The sequence below is a fragment of the Theropithecus gelada genome, chromosome 7b, assembly GCF_003255815.1.
Source record: "Theropithecus gelada isolate Dixy chromosome 7b, Tgel_1.0, whole genome shotgun sequence".
In the NCBI taxonomy this organism is placed as follows: domain Eukaryota; kingdom Metazoa; phylum Chordata; class Mammalia; order Primates; family Cercopithecidae; genus Theropithecus; species Theropithecus gelada.
The window spans coordinates 95808004-95831533 of NC_037675.1; the positions used below are offsets into that span (position 1 = coordinate 95808004).

General features: G+C 46.7%; 1 protein-coding gene across 1 annotated transcript; it reads right to left on the minus strand.

The window, feature by feature from the left end:
• Positions 1-11001: 11001 nt before the first annotated feature.
• On the minus strand, positions 11002-21740 carry LOC112629037 (putative alpha-1-antitrypsin-related protein). The gene is made up of 5 exons (XM_025392476.1): positions 21606-21740; positions 15340-15992; positions 13646-13916; positions 12111-12258; positions 11002-11269 (listed from the first exon to the last, which is right to left on the minus strand). The coding sequence occupies exons 2-5, from the start codon at positions 15986-15988 to the stop codon at positions 11078-11080; spliced, it is 1260 nt and encodes a 419-aa protein (XP_025248261.1). The 5' UTR covers positions 15989-15992; positions 21606-21740; the 3' UTR covers positions 11002-11077.
• Between the last annotated feature and the right edge of the window lie 1790 nt (positions 21741-23530).

The window sequence follows — 23530 nt, forward strand, 5'->3', positions numbered from 1 at the left end:
TGCTCAGTGAAATAAAAGAGGACACAAACAAATGGAAGAACATACCATGCTCATGGATAGGAAGAATCAATATTGTGAAAATGGCCATACTGCCCAAGGTAATTTATAGATTCAATGCCATCCCCATCAAGCTACCAATGAGTTTCTTCACAGAATTGGAAAAAACTGCTTTAAAGTTCATATGGAACCAAAAAAGAGCCCGCATCTCCAAGACAATCCTAAGTCAAAAGAACAAAGCTGGAGGCATCACGCTACCTGACTTCAAACTATACTACAAGGCTACAGTAACCAAAACAGCATGGTACTGGTACCAAAACAGAGATATAGACCAATGGAACAGAACAGAGTCCTCAGAAATAATACCACACATCTACAGCCATCTGATCTTTGACAAACCTGAGAGAAACAAGAAATGGGGAAAGGATTCCCTATTTAATAAATGGTGCTGGGAAAATTGGCTAGCCATAAGTAGAAAGCTGAAACTGGATCCTTTCCTTACTCCTTATACGAAAATTAATTCAAGATGGATTAGAGACTTAAATGTTAGACCTAATACCATAAAAATCCTAGAGGAAAACCTAGGTAGTACCATTCAGGACATAGGCATGGGCAAAGACTTCATGTCTAAAACACCAAAAGCAACGGCAGCAAAAGCTAAAATTGACAAATGGGATCTAATTAAACTAAAGAGCTTCTGCACAGCAAAAGAAACTACCATCAGAGTGAACAGGCAACCTACAGAATGGGAGCAAATTTTTGCAATCTACTCATCTGACAAAGGGCTAATATCCAGAACCTACAAAGAACTCAAACAAATTTACAAGAAAAAAACAAACAACCCCATCAAAAAGTGGGCAAAGGATATGAACAGACATTTCTCAAAAGAAGACTTCATACAGCCAACAGACATATGAAAAAATGCTCATCATCACTGGCCATCAGAGAAATGCAAATCAAAACCACAATGAGATACCATCTCACACCAGTTAGAATGGCGATCATTAAAAAGTCAGGAAACAACAGGTGCTGGAGAGGATGTGGAGAAATAGGAACACTTTTACACTGTTGGTGGGATTGTAAACTAGTTCAACCATTATGGAAAACAGTATGGCGATTCCTCAAGGATCTAGAACTAGATGTACCATATGACCCAGCCATTCCATTACTGGGGATATACCCAAAGGATTATAAATTATGCTGCTATAAAGACACATGCACACGTATGTTTATTGCAGCACTATTCACAATAGCAAAGACTTGGAATCAACCCAAATGTCCATCAGTGACAGATTGGATTAAGAAAATGTGGCACATATACACCATGGAATACTATGCAGCCATAAAAAAGGATGAGTTTGTGTCCTTTGTAGGGACATGGATGCAGCTGGAAACTATCATTCTTAGCAAACTATCACAAGAACAGAAAACCAAACACCGCATGTTCTCACTCATAGGTGGGAACTGAACAATGAGATCACTTGGACTCAGGAAGGGGAACATCACACACCGGGGCCTATCATGGGGAGGGGGGAAGGGGGAGGGATTGCATTGGGAGTTATACCTGATGTAAATGACGAGTTGATGGGTGCAGTAGACCAACATGGCACAAGTATACATATGTAACAAACCTGCACGTTATGCACATGTACCCTACAACTTAAAGTATAATAATAATAAATAAATTTAAAAAAAAAAAAAAAAAGAAAGTACCATTAAAACCATAAGGATTATGAGTAATAGTAGTATGTCAGAAATTTGACTGGTTTATTTTGAAAATATTGGCTGTACAATTATTATTATGTTATTTAAAGATAATTTGTATTTACTTTTTTTAATCGTAGTAAAGTACACTTAGTATAAAAATTATCATCTTGACTATTTTTAAGTATATAGTTTAATTGTGTTAAGTACATTCATTGTTGTGCAATCAATCCCAGAACTATTTTCATCTTGCAAAACTCAAAATTCATATCCATTAAACAATTACTCATTCTCCCCTGCACCCAGTACGTGGCAATCACCATTCTACTTTCTGTCTGTATGAATTTGACTATTCCAGGTACCTCATATAAGTGGAATCATATGCTTTTTGTTGACTGATTGATTTCACATAGCATAATGTCCTTAAGGTTCATCTGTCTTGTAGCATATGTCAGAATTTCCTTCCTTTTCAATGCTGAATACTATTCCATTGCATGTATATACTATATTTTGTTTATTTATTCACCTGTTGATGAATTTGGGTTGTTGTACTTTTTACCCATTGTGAATAGTGTTTCTGTGAACCTGGGTGTACAAATACTTCATCAAGAGCCTGCTTTCACAGTTTGGAGATTTCTCAAACAACTTAAAATGTAATTCAATCTAGTAATACCATTACTGAGTATATACCCAAAGGAAAATAAGTTGTTCAACCCAAAAATACCCATGCACATGTATGTTCATTGCAGCACTATTCACAACAGCACAGACATGGACTCAATGTATGTGCCCATCAATGGTGGATTGGATAAAGAAAATATGGTACATGGAAGATTCTCCTTCTGCCATAATTGGAAGTTTCCTGAGGCCTCCCCAGAAGCTGAGCAGATGCCAGCATCATGCTTCCTGTACAGCTTGTGGAACTATGAGCTAATTAAACTTATTTTCTTTCTTGTGTGGAAACACAGCTGATTTTTGTGTGTTGATTTTGTATCCTGCAACTTTGCTGAATTTGTATGCAGTTTAACAGTTTGTGTGTGTGAATCTTTAGCGTTTGCTACGTATGAGACTATGTTGTCAGTGACCAGAGATAAATTTATTTCTTCCTTTCCCATGTGGATACCATTTTATTCTTTTTCTTGCCCAAGGGCCCTGGTTTGAACCTCCAGTTCTAAATAGAAGTGGTTAAAGCAATCATCCTTAGTGAACATTATTATGTTAGGATTGTACTTCTGCAGAAATTTGAAAACTAACAGGTACAAAGTGTAGAAAGGAAAATACAAAATAAAATTAATACTAACATGGCAACCCCAGTTTGCATAACGGACTTGAACTATGAACATAGGCTTAAGGGCAACTAATTGAATAAATGAAATGACCATGAGAAATTAGGTGAGACCAGTTCACCATGTGAACGGTTTTTCTTCATTTTCTGTATATGGGTCTTAACTTCCCAGAAGAGTTTATTCAGGTACAGCATATAGTATTAGCAATAGCACAGACATTTCCTCATTTAGCCAGTAGATACTAAAGGATCTCTTCGGTCAGGTTCTGTCAAGTTACCTACAGAAGCTACTTACTGATTGTGAAAGTTCAATTACGCCATTATTCTGTCAAAAGCAAAAAAGGTAGGCATAAAAAGGGAAAAATTAAAGGGCCAAGAGTTTCGTTATGACGGGTAGTCTTGTTTCTTTGTCTTGGGAAAATTGCCTACAGCATGAGCCCATCAACTTCTTTTCCTGGTTTGCAGTTTGAATGTCCCTGGTATGGTGTTAGGCAGTTTGGTGAACTCTCTGTGTGGCCCATACATCAGGCACAAGACTTGTCCCTTGAAATTTATACTAAATTGTCTGCTTTCAGGTTCTAGGGCTTTAGGAACAGAGCAATTCTTTTTCTTAGTTGGATAATTATAGCCAAATATTGAAGGAAATTAGGAAGTTAGGATCCAGTCCAATTTACAGGTAGATGACAAGAACTCAAAATGTTAGGAAAACAAGGCACAGAGCTACAATCTAATAACAGGTGTATTACAGGGATTTTGTCTCTAGAAACATAACTTTTTCTCTCTATAGTCATCCTGATTTTTACTAAAGATGGTCAGAGTAAGACGAATTTCTTTACATATAGTTTAATTTTGCTTGCAAATGTAGGGATTTGTCCACATACCAATCTCAGATTTAAAAACCTCATGAGGCTAGGAAGCCAAACCAAGGTAGACTACAAACATTGTTGGTAGTACCTATAACAATTTAAACATGACATTCCAGGCAAAACCTTGGTAATGTAATCAATGTTTCCAATTGTATTCTGTTATAAGGAAAGCAGATTCTTAATGACTTACGTAAATAATTATATTGTCATAAAAATAAGAATACTCAGGAATAGTTTCCGAAGTCTGGAGGGATCAGGCAGGAAGAAAAAATAAATGTTTTCACTTTTGTTCACAAATATATACTTTATCAAATTGCTGTAAACTATAATTTAAGACAAAAAGTATCCTTAAACCTGGAAATAATGTTTAAGAAAAGAACTAACAGTATTTCAAATAAAGAGGCTATACAAAGCCAAAATTACTTTTTATCAGTTCACTTGGTTTCAGTTCACTTAATTCTTGTTTTGCTTGATCTTGATTAGCAGTTTTATGAATTCATGTTTCTCCATTAGAATTCTGAAAATTTTTATTTAGCCCTTTTATCATAAAGTTATTAGAAGCCTGGAATAATCATGGTTAAAAATCTGATAAAAGTTCACCATAGCCAGAAATTCAGAAGGAAATTTGGTAATTTAGTGGTATATAACATGATAACTAGAATTATGACTAATAACATACTTGATTTCTAAGAGTTCTATACAATTTTAAAACATTCATATCAATATTATAATCATAAATGTAACTGAAAGAAGATCTAGCATTATTTATCATTTGAAAATGCTTCCCATACAAGTTACCAAATAAAGCTAATCATTTAGTATCTCTACAAGATGAGAGATACACCCACTGAAGCCCTCCAGGGGTTCAACTGGAAAATTTCAAAGATAATTTTAGGTCAGAAAAATTTAATTTAGAACTTAATCCTTAGGAAGCCTGTCAAAGATGTCAAAGGTTCAAAGCAATCAAAACAGAATCACAGTTTACCATGGAAATAATAGTCACTCATTTAACTAGAGTGATCATCAAAGACATCAAAAGCAATAAAGAAAGTTACATGGATGTGAAAAAAAAAAAGCCCTTCATCCTTTCAAAGCTCAGTTTCCCTAAGTAACTCAAAAACAAACAAACAAACAAACCAAAAACTAATAAAGACAACATGAAGGACTGGAAATGACGAAAGTATTTTTTCCTAGGCCAATTGCCAGTAGGTAAAAATAAACCTCTTGCAGTGTGATTGCTTCCCCTTACAAGAAGCTCATGTAGATAAACTGGAAGTCAAGCTTTATGAAAGGGTACTTGAATTTAGTCAGAAGAAGAATGTGTTCAAGGTTATGAGTATACACCATATCATAGAATAAGTAAACAAAAAAATCAGTACCTCAAGCAGGGGAATACATGGCTCTTAGAAAAAGTGAAAGCATATGAACTTGCCTGGTTACAGGAAACAATTCAGACACATCAAGAAAACCCAAGAATTCAGAATTGAATTATACTGGAGAGAAACATTGCTTTTCTAGACCTTCAAGACAAATATTTTCATGTCAGGCCACAACAGCAGGGTTCGAACCAGGGAAAATGATTATAGGAGAGAAGAGGAAGAGTGGAGAAAGAGGAAGAGTAGAAGTCAATGATGTATGGCAAATCCCAGACTTTAAGGTACAGCAAAAGTTGAACTGAGATATGAATCTGAGAAGCTTCAAGAGGAAAACTTTACCTTGAGAAAGGAAATTACCATTGTAAATGAAGATGACAACATTTCTCACCTGAAACCAGGAAATAAAATGAAGACTAAAAAAGAAAAAGTCTTCAGTTTAGAAGATTGCTGAAAATGTTCAGAATTCAAAATCAAAACCTCTTGCAAATTTTACTAAGATCAGATTGATCAGATCAATACTTCAAGATGATTTTGTTGCTCTAACATAGGTGACCAAAATCTTAGTTTTATATCTATCTATGTATCTCTATCTATCTATCTATCTATCTATCTATCTATCTATCTATCTTTCTATCTATCCATTTTATCAAAGCTCAATCTTTAGAAAGACTTATAATTTATTTTTAATGGTAGCCAACTTGATTGCATACAAAATTCCTTTCATAAATTCATCCTTTAAAAACCTTTCGCGACCAGCACAGACCTTTGATGACACACTTAATAGTTTAGTTTTATCCTATACTTCCTCTTTTTTTAAAAAATAGTCATTTTACTTTAGGACAAAAATTGATTTTTTTTCTCACTATTTTGAAAAGTTATTCTCTTCTCTTTTTAAAACTTTCTTACCAATAATGCATCTTTATACTTATAACTTTCTTCACATCTCTCTTCTACTTACTGGTTTCTTTCAACCCCGTTAATATTTCCTTTCCAAATCCATATTTAAAACAATCCTTAAATAACCTTTTTTCTCAATAAAGAGCATAGTTTTATGCCTGTCATAATTTTTCTCATCAAATACACATTTTACTTTTTTGTACATTTTGTATACAAAATTATATACGTTAATTAAAAATTTAACTCTTAGTAACTTTATTTCTAATGAAAACCTAGAAAGCAAGAAATTTGGAACTGTCTGTTACATATCAATATTTCGTAGATGAGAACCATTTTGTAATTTTAGAAATCTGTTTTCCCTTAACATGATTTTTTACATATATTAATAAACCCAAATATATTTAATCTTTCTATAGAACTTAAGAAGCTAAGAACAAGCTTATATTTGTGTTCAGAAATTTATGTTTCAGTATTTTATCTTATTTGAAAATAACCCAGACATTTCATAAATATCTATTACTTGATTTAACATAACTTTAAGATTTAAAATCACCAACAAGATTTTTGAAACTATGAAGTTTGTTTATAAGTGTTTATGTCATTTAAATTTACCTTATTTATTTTTTAATAATTATACCTAGATTCCTTATGAAAACTGATATATTAAACAAAGCCAGTTATTATTTCAAGCTATTTCTTTGTTAACCATTTTTATGGCCTATGAATATCAGGCATTCGTCTTCCAAGTTAGTACCTTGCAGATTAATTACCTGGGTATCTTGCCCAAAAACTGGGGATCCATAACACCTTTGTTATGGATCCTCATAGCCAAGGATAGTTATCTCAAAACATTTATGTAATCCTCCATATTTTGCCTTTAAAAATCCTTGTCTTCCTTTACCTTTCTGAATATGCACATAGCTTATGATTGTATTCCCATTGCAATGCCCATTCTTGAATACACACCACTTTCTTTTAGAGACTCTCCGTCTTTGTGTGTTATATAGGTTGGCATAACTGGAGTCAGAAGTGGGACCTGAAGCAAGATCACCTTCAGTGGGCCTCTGCGATTCCTGAGACTGGTGTTCAGTACTCACTTGAGCCCTCTGAACTCTGGTCTAAGGACTCCAGACCAGGAGTCACAGACTGGTGTGTCGTCTCTCAGGCAAAGCCTCCATTTTTGTAGAAGCTCTTTGACTTTACTTGAGATCTGATTCCAGTAAGGCCATCTTAAATAAAGAACCTCATATTCCTCCCAGGATGATAAGAGACTTTTTGGCATTTCTGACAAGCCTTTTCTGGTACAAAGACATTCATCTCTATGGTGAGTATACTCTTCTGGTTTCTATAGAACTTACATTCTGTGAGGCATGTCTTTCCGTGAATTCACTTTTGGTGAATTCTGCTTGCCTGATTTAAGGTTTTGTTTCATCTGCACACCTGGCTTAAAATTTGTGGGCAATCTGATTTTGGTCTCATTTTGGTTTGGTTATGCACATATATAAATAATTTAGATCTTTTACTTTTTTCCCCCCTCGCTTGTTTCTGAACATCTTCCAAGAGCAAAAATTAACATTCTAAATGGTAAGCATGAGACAGCAAATTAAAAGTCATTCAGGCAGTTGCCACCATCTAAAACAAACTCCTGACGTTACCTGGCAGGATTTACAGGACTTTCTTTGCTCTTGAGAGAGTAAAAGTAAATCAAATCTAATTCAGTTTGCATTTTATAAGGGTAAATATTATCAGTACTTGCTTTATGATTTTTGGGTTTTCTGCCTTCTTTAGAAAGGCTTTATCCACTTAAAAAATCAAGAAAATAAATCACCTCATACTTTCTTCCAGAACATTGATATTTCTGTTTTAATATTTGATATACCCAGAGGTCTCAACACCGTTATTTACCCTGGACTTTATCCCTTAACCCCTGAGCTCATTGTGGTCCACAAGAATACAGATCCCAAAGCTTTCTCCTCATTGTGTGGCCTCCCCAATTTACCCTTTTGTTACTCATGTCCTCTTTATTTATCTCTCCTAAAAAACTCTAAACACTCAATTAAGTGTTCTGACCCGCCTCCGGAAAGGTCTCTCTTTTGTCATTGCTGGCTCTATCTCTTAAATTTCCTCCTAGGAAATAACTACCTTTTATATCAGATGAGCTGTAGAGTTAGAGATACACGCCAGGGAAACAGCGAGGGCCCCAGTAGGTAAAGGATGGGGCCATGAACCCAGATAAGAGAGAGGGAGAAGGTGATGGAAAAGATCACCAGGTCATCTGAAGAGTTAATGAATACATATCTCCTTTTCAGGCCAGGAGTTCTAAACAAGAGATCAAAGGTAGAGTCCCCTTGGGACGGAAGGGTGGGGCCCAGAGAGCCGTGGGGAGAAGACAGAGTGTCCTCTGGAATCTGGGTAACAAGCTCTGAGGGGCCAGAGCTAAAAGGACACGCTTTCCTCCTCTGAGACCCTTAGGGTGGGGGGCATGGAGTCCACCGAGGTCTTGGACTCTGGGGTTTCTCAGGCTGGAGTTTCGAAGGAGTTGCATAAGAAAGAAGAAGCCTGAGGCAGTGGGGCCTGTTGCAGAGCTGGGCGGCATCCCCAAGGCTGAGTCCTTCCTGGCTCTGCAGGTGGAGACACAGGTGAACACCAGGACACCACAGGGGAGTCCCAGCCCGGGGAGGGCAGGAGAAGGGGAAAATCACACCCGACTGAGCCCCGCCCCCCAGCTGTTACCCTCTGTAGGGGCCCACCCTGTGCTGGGCACTTTGTGAGAGATGCAATTCCATCCCCCAACTCACTCTGCCCCTCAGGATCACCAAGGTTCAGACGCCTGGGTTCAGATCCTCGCTCTGGCCAAGAGGAGCTAAAACTCTGTGTGCCTCAGTTTCCTTCTATATTAAGTGCAGATAATAATCCAGGCAGGGAGGCTCATGGTGCTCTCTCCAGTGTCAGCTCTAGAGGAGGCTGAGGGAGAACTCCTCACCCAGCGCAGCCTGTGGGCTCTGCAGAGAGGCTCGCTGCGCTGCCTTGCACACAGGCCACCCCCACGCACTCTCAGGGCTTCTCGTGCTCATGGGCCAGTCTCGGGGGGCGTGGGGATGCTCAGTGCCTGTGTCCAGGAACCCCCAGTCCCAGAAATCAGCCTGGGGCTCCTCCAGCTCCTGCCATGCTGTTTTGTCTCCAGTGAGTCCGATCTCACCCGAGGGTCTTGCTGTTCTTCCCTGGATGGGCTCAGTCCAGCAGAACCAGCCTGTGCTGTGCAGCCATGTGGGAGTGTGGGTGGAAGGAAGCCCCATGGCCATCCAAGATCCGGGTTTCTCTCTCCTTGACACGCCCTCTGAGAAGTGAGGAGAGGAGTCAAGGAATTCGTACACGCTAGGGGCCTGGAACCGTGCCTGACCCTTGGAAGATGCCCAGTAATTGCCAGCTGCCTGAAGTCACCAGGCTTGTGTCTACCAAGACCCTGGCCTGGGAATCTCTCACCAGGAGCTGGAATTTATGTTGCTTGGGCTTCCTAGTCCATTTGTGTGGGCACTTAGGGTGGTGACACCAGCTGCCAAGCGCCACCCAAGGGCTCCTGGGTGTGACTGGGAAGGACTGGTTCTCTCCACCCCAGTGAGGGGTCCTTATTTCAGGATAAAGAGAGTTAGACCCCCTCATTCTCACTACATCTGCTTCTGTTTCATGTAACACACACAGTCACAGACGCACACCGACTCAGAGACACACAATCACAGAAACACACACACACACAGACGCACTCACAGCCGCAGACACATCTTCAGTCTAGATAGAAACACCTAGACACACAGGCACATCTAGACTCAGACACACACTCACACAAACAGAGAAACATCGTACACACAGCCTCACCCACAACCACCTACAAGCACACAGGAACACCTAGGGACCCTAACACACATAGACTCAGACACACAGACTTAGATTCATATTGACTCAGGGACACACGAACACACAAACGCACAGACACACACATACATATCCACAGCCATATGCAGACACACACAAAGACAGAAATACCTAGACACACAGACACAAACACACACACTCACAGACACTGACACACAGACACACATGGTCACACATACAGAGACACACGCACACAGACATACGCACACAGAGACACACACACACACACAGACATACCCACGCAACCACACACATACACACAGACAGGTGCACACACAGAGAGACGCACAGCCACACACAGAGACACACACATACACAGACACACAGACACACACAGAGACCCACACATAGACACAAACAGATATACCCACACAGAGACACACACACACAGAGACACACCCACGCAGCCACACACACACACAGACACACACAAACACACACACGGTGGAGCCCCTCTCACTCTGGGCCACACGGACGCCACCAAAGGCTGCACATCTGGCTTCCCCGACCCCTGGGTTAGGGCCTGGCGGGGAGGGAAGGTGTGGCAGTGGCCCCGCCGACACCTCTGACAGCCTGCTTTGCACTCACAGGGTGGGGGCGTTCTCTCCTCATGCTGCCTATGAGAACAGGAGGCTCAGCAATGTGGCTTCTCTGGGTCCCACAGTGCCACAGCGTTCTCCTAGCACTCAGGCCCAGGCCCGGCTCTCTCCGGGTGACCCACACTTGGCGGCCACTCCTGGTAGCCCCTTGCTCTTCCATAAGCTCCCAGGTCCAGGCCCTTAAACTGAGGATTCAGCCCCCTCCATCCTGGCCCAGCACGTGCCTGCCCAGCCAGGTGCTCCATGAACACAGTTGAGGGGGACCTGGAGTCCACACACGGCCTCAGCGCACAAAGGGAGACTCAGAAACAACAGGGGAGGGGTTTGCAATCACACGCAGGCAGGGGGCAGGTCAGCCTTTCTTTAATGTCATCCAGGGAGGAGGCCAGGGATGGAGGGGAGGGGCTGAGGCGTGACAGGCAGTTATTTTTGGGTGGGATTCACCACTTTTCCAATGAAGAGCAGAAAGTTGGTGATGTCATCCTTGATGATGACCAGGAAGGGCCGGTTGAACATGATTGTCTGATACTTAGACCAGGCCTTCTCTTCCAAATGGAGGGCTCCGGTGGCTTCGGTCCCTTTCTCATCAACTGTCAGCACAGCCACATGCACAGCCTGGAGCGGAGAGAAGCAGAGATATGTTCCGAGGCTGGGCTTTGCCCCAGCCCAGGCCTGGAGCAACGCCCATGTGGACAGCCGTATCCTGGGAGGTGAGGCACTCACTCCAGCCTTTCTCCACTCGGGTGGCCCTGACCCTCCACGTCCTCTCCCTCCCTGTCACACAGGCCTTGCTCCCCATCAAGGCTCTGGGTGATGGGGCTGGCTCCCCGCTGTCCACCTTCCCTACAAGTGCCTCTCCCCTGCTCAGGATGCACCCACAACTCCCCGCTGCACATCTGCCTCCAGGGCTCTCTCCTTTCTAGTACCCGGCTTTAAGCTCCTTGGGGACGTGGACTCTGACAGTGACCTTCACGGTGCCCAGACCCCGAAAAAATGCAGCCATTCACGGAACTGCAGTTGCTCTTTGGTCACCTTTAGTTTTCCTAAATTAGTGTCATCTTTTGCTCAAATCACTCATTGGTTCAGGCTTGGTGATGCACCAAAAACTCCAAATCTCACAGATGAGAGGGGCCAAAAAGGCTTTCAAAAGGACTGAGCCTAAGCTTTTTTGTATCAATACGGATAAATTAAGGCCCAGAACTAGAAGGTCCTGGGCAAAGGGTCAGTGACACAATAGCAGGCGAGGCCCTGAAAGTGGCAGCTGCACAGGAGGCACCTCCCCAGCTCCGCCGTCTGGCCGTGGCCCGTCTCGGTGAATCTCGGGCATCCTCAGGGCTCAGCCTGGGTCTTCATTTGTGTCTCTTAGCCCCTTCCTCAGCCTCAGGATGGAACTGTGACTGCCACACAATCTGCCAGCCGACACCAGGGGACGACACGGTCTTCTGGGTGACGTCACCTTGGAGAGCTTCAGGGGTGCCTCCTGACTGACTCCAGAGAGGTCGGCCTCGTTGCTGAAGATCTTGATGATGCCCAGATTCCTGAGGACTCTCTTGAGTTCGTAGGTTCCAGAAACGGACAGTTTGGGGAAATGTAGACTGACAGACCTGCCATGCAGGAAAGAGAATCAAGGCATGGAGCAGCATTTCTCCTGTTCTTCTGGAACCCACCACAGTACCAGCGCTTTCTTTCCTGACTGTTTCTACCGCTTAGTGCCGTGTCCTCACCCATATCAAGATCAGAAGTCAGAGGGAGAGGATCAGAGAAAATAACTATTGGGTACTATGCGTAGTACCTGGGTGACGAAATAATCTACACAACAAACCCCCAGGGTTTACCTATATAACAAACCTGCACATGGACCCCTGAACCTAAAAGAAAAATTAAAAAAAATAAAATAAAGCAATCGGAAGTTGACCTTGGTTTGTTTTTCTTTGAGCTCCTCTATACCCAGAATCAAAGAATGTTAATACCAAACTAATCATCTTGTTAAGGCAGTTTGAAATGCCACCTCCGTTGAGAAGCCCTCCAGGCAGATTCTAGGTGTCCTGGAAGCGTGTCTCATCCTGTAGTGTTGGGTCACCTGGCCCCCAGCCTGGAACATCCCCAGGGCCTCACACCCAGGGGAACATGGGGCTGGCAGCAGTACCCAGTGACATCCATTCAAGGTATGATAGAAGACTGACCACACCAGGCTGAGTGCTCCCCTCTTGTTTTCCATGGGGAGACAGAGCCGCCCCGGGCAGGGTCTGGTGTGACCGGGCAGCCTGGCTCTGGGCTCTGATCAGTTACTCTCTCAGCCTCCTTGTTCTTTCTCAACCCCTGAAGCAGGGACCTCAGGAGGCATTTGCATGGGACAGAGAAATTCCAGCCTCCATACTTGCTATGAACCTGAGACCTTTCGTATTTTCATCTTGGTTTTACAGCGTAAAAATAAAAATAAACCAGATCAAGAGGACATGGGCATAATTACGAATGCACAGATACACTAATGTGTGGCTTATGCTCAAGTATCGTTTACTACAGGGCACCCAGTCTAACAGCACCGATAAAGTGACAGAGAAACTCAAGCCTTCTGCTAACATGCCCTGGCTGTTCCAATTCCGACCCTTGCTTTTCTGGGTCTAGCCACACGGGCTCTTCCCCCATCCCCACAGGGACAGTCTACCCTTGAACTCCACACTCCGCTGCTGCCTTTGCCAGGAAGCCCATCTGTTCCTTCTTGGTTCTGCCAGAATGTGTAGTGGTGCTGCTGTCCCTGCCCTGGGCACTGGATATTGGGAAGGGAGAGTGTCCACGCTGGAGTGACAAGACCTTTACCTCCTCATGGACCATGGATGGCGCTACCTGAACTCAGTGGTGGCCTCTGTCGGCTGCAGTAGCTGTGACCCAGGGATGTGGGGTCCACCCTCCCCAGCCCTCTGGCCAGTCCTGATGGGCCTCACTCCTGACATGGCTCAAAGGTCTGAGCTCAGCCCCTGCACTGGAAATCACCTTATGTCAAAGGCTCTCTGGATATTTTCAAGGTGGCTGTAGGTCAGTCTCTCTTCCAAGTGCCACATCTTCTTTGGGTCGGGCAGGATGAAGAAGGCAGTGGCGTTCCCCACATAGTGCTGTGCCAGCACCCAGCTGGATAACTCCTTGTCCCGGTGGATCTCAAATCTGCCCAGGTGGTTTATCATAGGCACTTTGATGATGGTCTTATCATCCACATGGAAGCCCTCTATCGTAATGCGCTCAGCCTTGAATTTATCTTTCCATTTGCCTGGGAAGAAAAAGGAAGGTGGGCATCACCCAGGTATGCGATAAAAGGGTGGAAGTGTGTGAATGAAAGGAACCCTGAGCCCCTTTGACGAGACACTTCCCTCTGCTTCACCTTCATCCTCTGTAAAATGGGATTCAAATGAAACTATCCGGCTGCTGGAGAGCTTTTGTGAGAATCACCTGAAGATAAAGAAGAATCCAGAGTTTCTAAGCAGCATTTATATTTGACTCTGTTTATCCTATAGTGGCTTGGGAATGGTTAATGAAAGTTAATGAGGAAAACCGGAACTCCTTATGCCTTGCCACCTCTGCCTGGAGGCTTCCTGTCTCATGCAGAGGGCTGGCTCCCTCGAGATACAAGGACACATTCTGCTTACTACTCCTGAGGCCTTTCCCTAGAGCGGCAGGGGAAACGCAGGTGCCTAGGCAGCCTCCCCTCTGCCAAACCAAGAAAGCTTCACCATCGAGGCATGCCCAGTGGGCAGGCGCCTCAGGGACCCCTGATCCCAGCTTTCTCATTGGACAGAAGGAGGAGACTGGGGCTGGAGAGGGATGGGGGCCTGCCCTAAGGCCCCAGCGGAGCCAGGACCTCAGTTGTGCTGACTGCAGCCTGGCTGCTCTCTACTGCCCTCCTCTGCCTCAAGAGCAAGGGAGCCTCAGAGTGGAGGAAGCAGCCCCTGGCCCTGCCTCCCACCTCCCCTCCCCTGTGCTGTTTTCCTGGAACAGTGGGAACTGGCTTAGAATGCCCTGGGGCCCCCAGGACCCAGACATTTTAACCCTTCAGGGGTAGGAAGGCAGCCTGAGATACAGAAGAGTCTATCACCCGCTGTATGCCACACATTGTCCCCACGGTCTTTGTCACTTGTTTAATCCTTAAAACAACCTGACAACAAGGATGCTATTTTGTCCATGCTAAGATGGGAAATTAGCACCTCAGAGAGGTAGAATGCATTGTCCTTTATCAAAAGCTAGTAAGTGGTAGAGGCAGGGTTTGAACCCCAATATTTTAGACCACAAAGCTGACGCTGCTTCTGGGACACTAGAGCCGTCTACAGTGTTTCCATGGAACTATCCCTTTATGCATGTGCCACAAAACATTTTTCTGGCTTTAGCATGTGGGAAGCATTTCATATTCTGTTCCCTACCTGTTAGGGATTTCCAATGAGTATTAGGACAATAAAGGCTCTGACAAGGTCTGTAGGGAAGATGATGGTTTGGCTGTCTTGAACTCATCATTCTTCAATCTTATTTGATCATGGAAAGTATTTTACTGTTTGTGTTTGGAAAATTGCAGAATCCATGTTAAATGCCCTGCCCTGCCATATCTCATAGTACGTTGTCTAGGAAAGCTTAAGAACTAGTAGTTTGAGAATATGTTTGGATTATTTCAGTGGAACGGGCTTGGGCAGGTGGTGCCACCTTACCGTGAAAGGAAAGGTAATCCACCAGGGCAAGACTTGTGTTTTTTTTCAGATGTTTGACCAAATCCACTATTTTTCTTCCAGTTCTCTTCTCCACATAGTTGTTGATCTGCTCCTTGGCCTCCTCGGTGTCCCTGAAGTTGATGGAGGAGGCTTCTGAGTGGTACAGTTTCTTGATATCCTCCAAAAACGTGTCCACTAGCTTCACACTCTTGTTGACAAACAGGCTACTGCCGGTGGTCAGCTGGAGCCGGGTGTCTGGCCTGGCTTGGAGAACTTGCTGAAAGCATTCGTGGATCTTGGCCTCAGGCGTCTCCGTGAGATTGAAATTCAGGCCTTCCAGGATCTCCGTGCGAGTGCCAGCCTTACTCCCCAGGGAGAGCATTACAAAGGCCATAGCCACGCTCGTTGGGGCGACTAAGATATTGCTGGTTTGTGATAGATCAGCCAGCTCTTTGTACAAATCAAAGGCGAGGTCGATGATATTATAGGAGATCTTCCGGCAAGCAGGGTCCTCCCAGTCCCCTTGATCATGGTGGGATGTATTCGTCTTCTGGGCAGCATCTTCCTGGGGATCCTCAGCCGGGGAGCTGGGGACCAGGTAGCACAGGCCTGCCAGCAGGAGGACACCCCATGAGACAGAGAATGGCATTGTCCTGCAAGACAGAGACAGAAGGCCAGGCCCCAAGTCAGGGCACAGGATGACTCCCAGTGACCAGGGACTGACATCGTGTGAATGCAACCATGAATTATTAAACATCCACCATGCGCCCAGCCCGTTGCAAGCACTTTCCTACATCATCATCATTGAAAGAATCAGAAAGATAGCAAGCATGTAGAAGGTGCTTAGCATATGCCAAGAACTGTTCTAAGCACACACGTGTGTTAACTCATTGCTTTCTTGTAACAATCCTGTGAGGTGGTAATGCTACTATCCTCCTTTTACAGATGAGGAAACCAAAGCCCAGAGAGGTTAGGCTCATGCCCAAGGTCAGCAAACAGGAAAAGCCAGCATCCCTCAGCTTGGCCAGCTGGGTCTTGAGTCCTTGCTCTCTGCAGCTCCACTTAACTCTGTAATGACCTTGAGGTGCAAGTGCCACAGCCCCATTTTGTTTTATTTCATATTATTTCATTTTTTTGGAGGCAGAGTCTAGCTCTATCACCCAGGCTGGAGTGCAGTGGCATGACCTCGGCTCACTGAAACCTCCGCCTCCCGAGTTCAAGTGTTTCTCCTGCCTCGGTCTCCCAAGTAGCGGGGATTATAGGTGTGCACACCATGCCAGGCTAATTTTTTGTATTTTAATGGAGACAGGGTTTCGTCATGTTGCCCAGGCTGGTCTCAAACTCCTGACCTCAAGTGATCCTCCCTACTTGGCCTCCCAAAATGCTGGGATTAGAGGCATGAGCCACGGCGTCCAGCCCCCATTTTAGAAAAGAGGAAACGGGGGCACAGGAAGCATAAGGAACTTGCCCAGGGTTACTAAGGAAGTGGGTTAAGTCAGGATCAGCAATGACTTCCACACACCACAACAGTCCTTGGAGATCTCCATTAACCTCCCTTATTTAATGGACAAAGAAGCTCTGTCCCCAGAGGGACAGGATACTGTGCCGTGACACACCGCCAGGCTCAGAGGCGCTGTGTAAATCCAGCCTGCCTGATTTCTGTCTAGGCTCTCCCCAGGTTCCACACACTTCATGCCTCTCCCTCACCTCCCAACTGCAATAGCCTTCACCTTACAGGACCCTGGAGCCTGGTTTGATAATTGTCTGCGCCCTGTGGCATTCCTGGCCTGGGGAATGCTGCTGATTAAAGCACAGGACAGCCCTGTTTCTAGAGGCAATCGCAGACTTTGCCTTTCGTCTAAAGGTATGTCTTGTAATTTCTATTTTCATAGGATGGGAAAGGTGAACTCAGAGGGGTTCAGTAACTTGTTCATTTTCGTAGGATGGGAAAGGTAAACTCAGAGCGGTTCAGTAACTTGTTCAAGGCCACACAGCTGGTCAGGCAGAACCGGGAGCCGACAGGCCACCAACTGCTGGCCAAGTGCTCTGCGTAGAGCTGTAATACTGCCTCCTCAGAGGCTGGGACCTTGGATACTGCTCTTGGCCAGACCCGGAGGATGTCAGGGCTCCTGATCCTGGCCGTGTGGACATACTGGGCTGGGCAGTGCTATGCTGTGGGGGACTCTGCCATGCATCCTAGGATGTTTGACAACATTCTCAATAAAACCACAGTCATGTAGTGACCCTCAACTCACAGGGATGATGACAAACCATCCCGTGGCCTTGCTAATTGCCCCCTGTGGAGCTCCCCTGGGGTGGGGGCTCAGATCACCCTGGCTGTCTTGAAGGTCTCCTCTTGCCTGATTGGACAGAAGCTTCTCTCCTTTCAGACCGGACTTAAGTCAAGTGAGGCCCAGCTGAATCTGCCTGGGCCCAGGCCGTGTGGGATGTCCATTCCTCCGGGATGGGGGCCCTGTTTAGGGTCCCCAGGATTGCATTGCGCCTGCTGTCCCAGGTCTCAGGAACCTACAGCCACTCTCCTCACTGACATGATGGAGCTCTGACATCCATAAGGTTCCTCCTGGACCCAGGGCTTAACGACAGCCCCCAGGGAGAGTCAGGCGCTGTGCCCACAGAGGAACCTGTGCCCCAGCCCCTGCAGCCTGGCCTGGACTTGCCCCACTATGGGTCGGGGGTCCCTGCCACAAACATGGGCTGAGGAACCTGCTGTCAGCTCAGGGGAGACTAAGGTATTGCTGGTTCCAGCCCTGGGCCTAACAGCAATACAGGACCCGGAGAGGTTGTTCTCTCCAGAAAAACATGAGTGTGTGGGAGAGGAAGTGGTGACAACAGGCCTGGCTTCTCATCCAGGCTCCGTCACTCACCAACGATATGACCTCGGAAAAAGAATTCCACCTCTCCATCTTCCTTTTGAAATGGGAATATTGGGAGAATGAAGTGGAATCAATGTAAATATGAAGCTGGACAACGGGAAGGGACCTCAGACGGGGAGGAGAGGGCTGGGTTTTGAACCCGCAAAGGCTTCAGGACCTGTGAGGGCCCCAGCAGGTAGAGGAGCGGACCATGAACCAGGTAGGAGAGAGGGAAGAGGGGACTGAAACGGTCCTCAGGCCATCAGAGAAGTTAATGAATTCACCTCGCCCTTTCGGGCCAGAAGTTCTAACCAAGCGCTCAATGGCAGAGGCCCCTGGGGGAAGGAAGGTGGGGTCCAGAGAGCAGTGGGGAGAGGACACGGTGTCCTCTGGAATCTGGGTAACAAGCTCTGAAGGGCCAGAGCTAAAAGGGCACCCCTCCTCCTCTGAGACCCTTAGGGAGTGGCCGTGGGGTCCACCAGGGTCTCGGACTCTGACTCAGGCTGGAGGTTCGAAGGAGTAGGGTAAGAAAAAGAGAGCCTGGCTGGGCGCGTTGGCTTATGCCTGTAATCTCAGCACTTTGGGAGGCCAAGGTGGGTGGATCAGCTGAGGTCAGGAGTTCAAGACCAGCCTGACCAACATGGTGAAACCCGGTCTCTATTAAATAAAAAAAAAAAAAATTAGCTGGGCTTGGTGGCGCATGCCTGTAATGCCAGCTACCTGGGAGGCTGAGGCAGGAAAATCACTGGAGCCCGGGAGGTAGAGGCTATAGTGAGCCAAGATTGTGCCATTGCACTCCAGCCTGGACAACAGAGGGAAGCTCCATCTCAAAAAAAAAAAAAAAAAAAGGAAAAGAAAAAAGGAAAAAGGAGCCTGAGGCAGAGGGGCCTGTTGGAGAGCAAGGGGGCATCTCTAAGGCTGAATCCTTTCCGCCTCTACAGTTGGAGACACAGGTGAACACCAGGACTCCACAGGGGAGTCCCAGCCTGGGGAGGGCAGGAGAAGGGGAAAATCACACCTGACTGAGTCCCCCAGCTCTTACCCTCTGTAGGTGCCCACCCTGTGCTGGGCACTTTGTAAAAGACGCAGTTCCATCCCCCAACTCACTCTGCCCCTCAGGATCACCAAGGTTCAGACGCCTGGGTTCAGATCCTCGCTCTGGCCAAGAGGAGCTAAAACTCTGTGTGCCTCAGTTTCCTTCTATATTAAGTGCAGATAATAATCCAGGCAGGGAGGCTCACGGTGCTCTCTCCAGTGTCAGCTCCAGAGGAGGCTGAGGGAGAACTCCTCACCCAGCGCAGCCTGTGGGTTCTGCAGAGAGGCTCGCTGCGCTGCCTTGCACACAGGCCACCCCCACACACTCTCAGGGCTTCTCGTGCTCATGGGCCAGTCTCGGGGTGTGTGGGGATGCTCAGTGCCTGTGTCCAGGAACCCTCTGTCCTGGAAAACAGCCTGGGGCTCCTCCAGCTCCTGTCAAGGTGTTTGTCTCCAGTGAGTCCGATCTCACCCGAGGGTCTCGCTGTTCTTCCCTGGATGGGCTCAGTCCAGCAGAACCAGCCTGTGCTGTGCAGCCATGTGGGTGTGTGGGTGGAAGGAAGCCCCATGGCCATCCAAGATCCAGGTTCCTCTCTCCTTGACACGCCCTCTGAGAAGTGAGGAGAGGAGTCAAGGAATTCGTACACGCTAGGGGCCTGGAACCGTGCCCGACCCTTGGAAGATGCCCAGTAATTGCCAGCTGCCTGAAGTCACCAGGCTTGTGTCTACCAAGACCCTGGCCTGGGAATCTCTCACCAGGAGCTGGAATCCTTGCTGCTCTGGCTCCATAGCCCATTTGTGTGGGCACTTAGGGTGGTGACACCAGCTGCCAAGCGCCACCTGAGGGATCCTGGGTGTGACTGGGAAGGACTGGTTCTCTCCACCCCAGTGAGGGGTCCTTGTTTCAGGATAAAGAGAGTTAGACCCCCTCATTCTCACTACATCTGCTTCTGTTTCATGTAACACACACAGTCACAGACGCACACCGACTCAGAGACACACAATCACAGAAACACATAGACACACCCTCAGTCTAGATAGAAACACCTAGAGACAGAGACACGTGTGCACTCAGGCACACACACTCACAGACACACACACAAACAAGGAAAGACATTACAGTTATGCACCAACACACAGAGACACACACACACAAAGGCACATTGACATATAACATCACACAGAGACACAGATACTCAGATGCGCGCTCACACACGCGCGCGCGCACACACGCACACACACGGTGGAGCCCCTCTCTTCCTGGGCCATACAGACACCACAAAAGGCCACACACCTGACCTCCAGCACCTCAGGGCCCCTGACTTCCAGCACCTCAGGGCCCGGGCCTGGCAGGGAGGGAAGCTGTTGCCGTGACCCCGGCGGTCACCTGCAGACACCCTGTTCAGCAGGCCAAGGACAGTGATTCTCTGCTAACGAGAGCGGGAGGCTCAGGATGGTGGCTTGTCCATGTCACTCAGTGTCACAGCATTCCGCCTGCACTCAGGCTGGGGTGGGCCCTCCTGCGGTGACTGACGGCAGGCTACGTCTCCTAGCAGCTCTGTGAGCTCCCCAAATCACCGATTTCTCTGACCCTCTGTTGACCACCTGTAAGCGAACCTGATAATACCTGCCCTACCTCCCCTCATGGGGACATAGCTTCTAAGACAGTGCTTTGTGAGTTGTAAGAAACTGCAAACATTCTTAGCCACCTTGATGGAGAAGATAATGAGAACGAGCATCTGCCCCTTGGGAGGGGCTCCCAATAAGCCCGGGTCAGCCATGTTCACTTCAGTATAAGGCAGTCTGTTGTATTCCTTTCCCTGGGCTAAGAGAGAAATCGCAGCTGTGCCCCGGGGAAGGAATAGAATGAAACGTTGGTGGTGGGAGTGCTCGGGAGAAGGTGCCTGCTGTACAGAGAGACTCCAGGCTCAGCGAGGGGCCTGTCCTCCTGCTGCCCCTCCTCAGGAGGCCAAGGCCTGTCTCTGTCTGGAACAGGGGACATGGGACCCAGACACCGTTGCAGGGTGAGCTTACAAAGGCCACCTATATCCCGTTCCTGAGGCTACACACAGGTCACCTCTGAAGTCATTTTTGCTGCAGAATCTGCCTGATAGTCGGGGTTTTGCCCTCTTTTCCACTTTGCTCTCACCTGGAGAGGCTCCCTGTTGGAGGGGCTGTGAGTCTGCACCCCCCGGGGGCACACCCACCTCCAGATCTGGCCCTGGCCCTGCTGTGCCACTCCCTGAGAGAGCGACCCCACCATTTCTCTCCGTCCCCTGGCGGGGGAGTTTCTCCCTGGCTTGGAGCTTTGGTGCTGCTGGCCCTCCACCTCCAACCCTCTTCCTTCTCCTTCTGCACCTTGGCCCTTCCCGACATCCCGGTGCGGTCTGGGTTCGGCTTCACAGCTCTCCCTGGTGGCGCTTCCTTCACACTCATTTCATTCCTTCCCTCTTCCGGCCCCATCATCCCCTCACTGGTAAAGAAGGGCCTTCTACAGGCTCAACAGCGCCCCCCAGAGATATGTTACCATCTGTGGGAGAAACGTCCTTGCAGATGTCATTAAGGATCTTGATAGGAGAAGACAATCCAGGTGGGCCCTAAATGCTATTGCAGGTATCCTCCTGAGGGGAAGGGGGAGGGAGACCTGACAGAGATGGAGGAAGAGGGGGCAGTGTGACAACAGAGTCCGCCACTGGAGGGGCAACTAATCAAGCAACGCCGGCAGCCACCAGAAATTGCAAGAGGAGGAAGTGGCACATCCCCTAGAGCCTCCAAGGGCACTCGGCCTTCCTGACACTCTGACCTTGTCCTGGTGACACTGTTCTGGATTTCTGGCCTCCAGAACTGTAAGAGAATGCATTTCTATTGGAAACCACGGAGCTCGTGGTAATCAGCTACGGCAGCCACAGGGGCTCACACGGGGTCCTCACCTCTGCTGCTTCTGCCGCAGTCTCCACGCGTCGGTCTCAATGTGAGGTGTGATTTTTAAGAGCAGCCCGGGCCTTTTCCCTGTGCCTCCCCTGCCCCAGATCAGGCGTGGGCACAGGGCACACAGGTGAAAGGCTGACGTGGGGCCGGCCTGAAGCCCTTAGAGCTCTATAGACTGTCAGGACTCCAGGGACCTCAATGCTCACATTCTCTGGTGAGGAAACTGAGGCTCGGGGAGGGGATGTCCCCAGTGTCAGGTGGCACATTACTGGTAGACGTGGTAAAAGATCCCAGGCTGACTCCCAGCTCAGGATCACTGGCAACAAACGCGTGATTATCTGTAATTTATTCTTCTGTTAGTTCCTTGCCAGAGCATTGGGCATTGGAAGAAGGTAGCCGCACCACTCAACTAATACTTTTGGAATCTACAGTATTCATTAATGTTTGATGGTCATTTAAGTAGCAGCACTTTTTTAGGGTGACGCTTTGCACATTAATCCACAAAAGTAACCTAGGAGTTAGGTATTATTTTACCTGTCTTGCAGGTGAGGGCGCTGAGGCACAGACAGCTGTAACAGCCCACTCAGGATTGCATGCTAAGGAGACAGTGGAGTTGGGATTCCTGTGTTCTTTCAACTTTGCTAAGAAGCCCTTAGCAATTGCATCCTAATATTTTAATGCTGAAGGACACTTACTTGATCAATCAGAACATATTTTGAGGGTATTAACTGCCAATTAAAAGGAAAAAAAAGTTTTTTTACTTAATACACACTGCTGACTTTTTTTGCTCCCCATGCCCTCTGTCAAGGAAGCCCAACAGAGTTTAAACACAATTCTATTAGCCCTGATTGTTCATTCGCTTTTGCTGATGTTGTTCCTAAATCATCCCAAACAATGAGCACTTCAATTCTGGAAAATCAGCTTTGACTTCTGAGAGCAAATGCCCCGGAAGCTGTTGGCCAACACTGCGTGGGGTGGTGGCCGTCCCCTTGCTGGCTTGAGCCTCCATTAATCTCTCCTGTGTGGCTCAGCACTCACATCCCCACCCTTTCCTGCTCACCACCGGATCTGGGCTTATTTCTGCATGGCCTGTGCTGAGTACCTTGTAACTAGAACTTTCTAATGGAGTTTCCTTGTGGGAATTCCTTTAGCTTTCCTTGTGTTTTTCAGATCTTAGTCACCCTCCCAGGCTTGCATAGTAGTTGAAGACTTATTTGATGCATTTCACGAATTCTGGTTATATCAGTCAGGACGGGCAAGGATTGTGCTGCAGCAGTCAAGAAGCTCACAGCTCAGTTCTTCAACCCTTTAGCAAGGACTGATTCCACTCTATTTGTTCCATGTGGGATGAACAG